Source organism: Neolamprologus brichardi, chromosome 7, assembly GCF_056152115.1.
Source record: "Neolamprologus brichardi isolate AB-2024 chromosome 7, ASM5615211v1, whole genome shotgun sequence".
NCBI lineage: Eukaryota > Metazoa > Chordata > Actinopteri > Cichliformes > Cichlidae > Neolamprologus > Neolamprologus brichardi.
The window spans coordinates 51,830,733-51,836,404 of record NC_142110.1 but is presented as its reverse complement, the minus strand read 5'-3'; the positions used below and the strand labels follow the sequence as shown (position 1 = coordinate 51,836,404).

At 41.1% G+C, this 5,672-nt stretch overlaps 1 protein-coding gene across 1 annotated transcript; it reads right to left on the bottom strand.

Annotated features, from left to right (window-relative positions):
• Nucleotides 1-366: 366 nt before the first annotated feature.
• ptges (prostaglandin E synthase) lies at nt 367-2,766 on the bottom strand. Its single transcript, XM_006796793.3, has 3 exons — nt 2,559-2,766; nt 2,364-2,446; nt 367-1,276 (listed from the first exon to the last, which is right to left on the bottom strand). The coding sequence occupies exons 1-3, from the start codon at nt 2,664-2,666 to the stop codon at nt 1,027-1,029; spliced, it is 441 nt and encodes a 146-aa protein (XP_006796856.1). The 5' UTR covers nt 2,667-2,766; the 3' UTR covers nt 367-1,026.
• Nucleotides 2,767-5,672: the final 2,906 nt, after the last annotated feature.

The following is a 5,672-nucleotide window of genomic DNA, read 5'->3' as shown; positions in this document are numbered from 1 at the left end:
AGAGTGATAAAAGCCAAATCAAGCGTAATCACTGATGGAAAAACATTATGTTGGCGCACAAACTTTAATTTTCCTCAGTGTGGAAGCATGATTGGGCACCTTCTGTAAATATTTCTATATGGCCTTCCAGCACCTCCCTCCTGGCCTCAGGGTGGAAAAAAAAAAGAAAGGGAAAATGAGCACAGCATAGCAGAAGGTCTTACATAACAATCAAAGGAATGCTGGAACTCTGCCAGTGCCTTTTGAATCATCTCACTCTCGCACATAAAGTGGGGCCCCCTGTCCCCAGAACATACCAATTCTGCAGCACAAGGCTGTCTAAAAGAACTCATTTAGCACAAAGTGAAGGTAGAGGCTGGGTGTGCCTAGATGTGCATAGTTTTTATTGTCTACAAGTTTTCCTTTCAAAAACATTAAATTGAATAAATTACAAAACTCACCAAGTGCCTTCACAGATACATTTACACACAATTATACGCTAGAAAATCCCTCAGAAGGTTGTTGCAAGGCGTGTACTCTGAACCCGTTTCTCTCTCACTCACACACACACACAGAGCATCAAGTATATTTAAACTTTCAGCATATCAATCATCATACCAGGAACCATCATGCTGTTGTTGAACAGACACAGGCACATGCATCCATCCACAAGGAAACAAAAGCATGGGGTGGCATGACAATACATGAATAGTGGTCTATGGTTTGTGTAAACACAAAAGATCAGTGGCCAAAGCTGAGCGCAGAGGTGGAAAACTTCAGATATCTTAATAAGACACTGTTATATTTCAAACTTTGCCAAAAAGAAGAAAAAAAATACTGATAATCAATCTCAAAACCCAGCACTGGTGTTATCAAAGACCTTGTATTGCACTTCCACTTGTCTTTACAGGAAGTGCATCAAGAATCCTTCTCCCACTACTTTCTGACACAGGTCACACATATTGAGCCGTCTTGAGTCTCAGATCACAGCCTTTAGTTCAGTCCCTTGTTCCTGGATTTATTTTGTTTTTGATTTATTCGTTTTTTTTAGGCGTATGATATGACTGCCATCAGGATCTGCACGGCCATGGACACACAGGGAATCTGAGCAACAGTGTAGGCCACGGACCGGGTCGGTGCTTGCAGGGCCAGCAGGTAGGCAAAGCTGTGCAGCACACGGCAGATGAAGAAGACGAGGAAGTGAAGCCGTGCCACCCACAGTGAAGGTCCAGTCATGGAGTAGATGGCGCCCAAGAAGAGAAAAGGGAAGATGTTCTCCATGTCATTAATATGAGCTCTGAAAAGAAAGACAGAAGTAAGTACACGGAGGCTGACACACAACTGTTTTCCACAGTTGTGTGACTCAGCTACCTATGATGCAGTAAAGTGACTACATCGCATGAGTGACTATGATTCGGGGTAATGATTTCCTGTGATATTCCTGGAAGATGTATATTCAGGGTGACTAAAATAATATGCATTTAACCCACACTAGCACATCTCAAGCCAAAGCAAGGGCTCTGCAACCTTCTCTAATCACCTCTTTCCTGTTTCCCCTCCACCCACTTGGAGCAGCTTTTTAAACAATATTGTTGTAGGACACTTGCCATCATAATCCCTTTTTGCCCAGAAAACAAACAAAAAAGGGCACATAAAAGACATGATTAAGGTTGGACATGGAATGCTTCATGCTGCAGCCATTTTTATTAGTTATTAATGGAAGTTTTAAATGTTTTTTCCCCCTGGTGCAGAGTTGATTCCCACCACAAGCTCTCAGGGAAAAAAAAACAAAACAAAAAAAAACATTTCAGGACAGACAGAGGGGAACGTTTTACTAGTAAGAAAAACATCTGCTCTCCCCTGTCTCAGATCATATTCTGACAAGTTTAAACAAATCTGTCGCACACAGTGCTACAAGCTACTGAAACATCAGTGGAGGAGTAGCCTACACGTTCTAAGAAAAGAGAACAAATCCGCTGGAAATAAATCTACACTTTATCGGGTCTGCGACAGATATCTGTGCGGGAGAAAACCTGCGGTACGTCATTCATATTCTGTAGGAAATTTTTCATTTTACGACGCAAGGGTATTTTACTCGAGTACTTCAATGCTGTGCGCATTTGAAATCTACCCGAGTGAACCAGTTTTCATGCAATGTATTGAATTTCTTTTTAAATCAAAAAGTAAAAGCTATGAAATGGGAATGCATAGTATAACTAATACTTGCCATAAGCAGCAAATACAAGGGAGTTTATTTGTTGTCGGGTTTTTTTAATCCAATCCAAAATTATCCTCCTGCGATCCCCCCCCCCCCCCCTCCCACTGCATCCCCCTAAACACAAGCAGTCTAGTCTTACAAAAAAATACCCCGTCTGCACGCTCACCTCCGGCATCTTTCCACATATGGATCTTCTCTGTGATACTGTAAACCTCCGTGTCTGAGCGCGTCCTCGGGGTTGGCAAAAGCCTTTCAGGGAAGAAGCGAAAAAACAAAAAAGCTTTCCACCAGAGAACAAACAGGAAGAAGAAAAACTTACACAGCATTTAACTTCAAGCTGCATCTAAAGGAGCTCACTCACCTTTTTACGCAGTCTTATTTGTCCCGTTATGACGGCTATTATGTACATCTTTAACACCAGCAGCACGCCGTAGAAAACAAAGCAGGAGAAAACCGAGTTTCTTAACATGACTGCTGTAATCCACGCAGAGCTGCAGCGAGAGCAGGGGAGGAAAAAGCACTTAAAGGAGAACTCTGAGATTGCAGCGTGCTGCTGAAATAAAAGGGGGAGTGAGGATGAGGGCAGGCCGTTTTGTAGCACTGCCTCCACCCACTCACGGTAATGATGAAAGCACTCTCATTCATGCACAACTTCTGTGAATTCCAGAATTGCTTCCTGGAGGCTACACTTAACATGTTCAGATGGTGGAGGGACGTTTTGTTCTTCTGCTTAGAAACAGGTAGCACATTTAAATCATTCAAATTGATCCTGATAGTTTTCTCCTTCCGTTATCTTGGAGGATAAATACCAAAATTTGACATGTTCACTTATGATTTTTATCTTTTCCCCCCAGAATTTAGAGCAGGTTTGCAACTATTTAGAGGGTCAGAGGTTTGATCCCCAGCTCCTTGCGGTCTGTATGTATGTATGTTGAAGTGTCCTTGGGCAAGACACCAACCCTAAGTCCCTCCTGATGTGTGTGCATGAATGTGTCAAAGTCTAAAAACTGTTTGTGATAGCAGGTTGCAGTGTGATGATGGAAAAAAAAAATCCAACTTATTCGTTCTCACAGAAGATTAGACAATAGACGTGTGGCCCAACTTGGGGTATGAGTACGAGTTAGCCAATATAACGAGAAGCCTCACAGCACTGTGGTTCAATTCATCTCCATTTTATTCATATAACACCAAACCACAACAAAAGTTGCCTTGTAGGATAAAGACCCTACAATAATGAGAGAAAACCCCAACAATCACATGACCCACAATATGAGCAAGCACTTGGTGACAGTGGGAAGGAAAAAAAAACCTTTTTAACAGGAAGAAACCTCCAGCAGAACGAGGCTCAGGGAGGAGCGGCTATCTGTCACAACTGGTTGGAGTTGATAGGAGTGGAGACTGTGGTGCAAAAGTCGCTTTGCAGCAAGAAGGTTTTAATCTTGAACTTGTTCAAAGACCTGCTTTGCAGGTTGAATGGTGTTTCTATAGCAGCTGTGGAGGTAAATATGCGGGCCGTCCACGGTATATGCGATATCTCACCCAGTGCGTGGGATAGGCTGCCATGAACTCGATGCGGGCATGAGGCAGCTGAATCAAGGGTAAAGGAAGCGTCAAATACATGAATGTTTTTGAAACAGTGTAACTCTATTGCCCCTTGGTGACTGTCTGAACCTAGCTGTATACGTCAGTGCTGTCAAAGGCTTAAAATGGAATTCCACAAAACTGTGCAACTAGAATTACCATAACGTCATTAGACGAAACACTGACGAAGTTTTTCGATTAAGAAATTTGACCCACTTTTAGTCAGAGTTGATGCAATGTAAAATGCAATTTATCCAGTGGATGAAATTCTGCAGCTGTTTCTTAGATGAAAACAATGGTCAGATTTTGAAATTTCCTGTGGCTATTTTCTTTTTAAACATTGGCTGGACATGGACAAACATAACGTTTTTGCCACTTGTATTAACTTTTGAAACATTGTTTCAGATATCTGCTGCACTTGATTCTAATTTGCATGATTCATGTGTTGCCTCACTCTTTTCTACCCACCCTTAAACTTTGAAATATTACTTGTTACTTACGTTGAGACAGTTTGTCCTTGTGGTCTGAGAGCTTTGCAGGGAGAATGGGAGGATTTCATTGATGCACCGGCTTGAGTCCCCTCAGGTGTGGATAACGACTGGGTGGATCTCTGCTGAAGTGTCACGTTTCCTCCTTTTATGTTCCTGCTTATGTTTACTGCTAAAACAACATGTACTGAATTAATCAAAAGTTGTCATTAGTCAGCAAAATGTTGAGTTTTAGATTACTTTATCCTCTTATACTGTATTATTATTTTTCTTGAATAGAAGTTGGTATCTGAAGAAGAATAAACCCTAAACTAATGTGTAAACACAAGTGATGAAATAATATTTTTTTAGTTGCAGTGTTCCCATAACAACCATGCTTTAAGCTAAATAAGTAGGCTAATGTAGACAGTCTTACCTCCTAATCACTCTTTTGTTGTTGCTGTTTTTCATTTTCTGCTAGAGCCTAGCACCCACAAAAAAACCATGCCCACTACTGATCACTGTTGTATTTACACAGCCTCCCCTCCCAGACCCACGCACTTTAAAATGCTCTGCATACTGAAACACTAAGAAACAACGCCTAACAGCAAACAGAACTGAGTTTTTCTAACAATAGCAGTGTAGAGTCAGAAACAGGCAGAGGTTTTTTGTTGTTTTTTTATTTTAGTGTCATGAGTGAAAATAACTAAACCTCTGGGCCAAATCTTCTTCTCTGAGAATCAATCAAAAGACCACAATGAGAGGGATGGAAAACTGTTATAAAATGGGACTAAATGCCTAAAAAATGGATATAAAATGACCTCAAAGGGTCCCTAAACAACGGCAAAACAAAACAAAAAAAATAACCAAAAAGCAACAGAAAAACTACTGAAATGATCAAAACAGAGACAAACGACACACCGATATTAGCTTCATGGGAACCATTTACAGGAGTTTGTCCAATATTTTTGGCACCTGAATCACATGATTTGTTCGTTACCAGGCCTCTGGAAAACTTCAGGACATGTTGAGGAGCTAATTTAGCCATTTAAATCAGCTGTGTTGGTTCAAGGACACATCTAAAACCTGCAGGGACACAGGCCCTCGAGGCCTGGAGTTGCCCACCCCTGATCTACATGAATGTTAAAATTTTCCACAATAATTTTTTTTTCTGAGCTGAGCACTAAATCAGATAAAAAGTCTGAGAAATCAGACAAAAACTCTGTGTAAGTCCCAGGTGGACGATAAATAATAACAAATAAGCCTGTTTTTGTGTTTTCTAGCTAGGGTGGACAAGCATCAGGCTTTCAAATGAATTATGTCTGTCTTGGTCTTTGGTTGATTAATAGCCTGGTGTGGAAAATTGCTGCCACACCACGTCCTCAACCTATGCTTTGAGGATTCTGATAGTTATTGTGATTTGGGGG

What these genes read in the sequence shown, in the direction of transcription:
- ptges (XM_006796793.3), bottom strand. Translation starts at nt 2,666, where the DNA reads ATGTTAAGAAACTCGGTTTTCTCCTGCTTTGTTTTCTACGGCGTGCTG. An exon ending in AAATAAGACTGCGTAAAAAG is followed by an intron (nt 2,447 to 2,558) that starts GTGAGTGAGCTC and finishes CTTCCCTGAAAG; the next exon opens with GCTTTTGCCAACCCCGAGGA. An exon ending in TATGTGGAAAGATGCCGGAG is followed by an intron (nt 1,277 to 2,363) that starts GTGAGCGTGCAG and finishes CTTTCTTTTCAG; the next exon opens with AGCTCATATTAATGACATGG.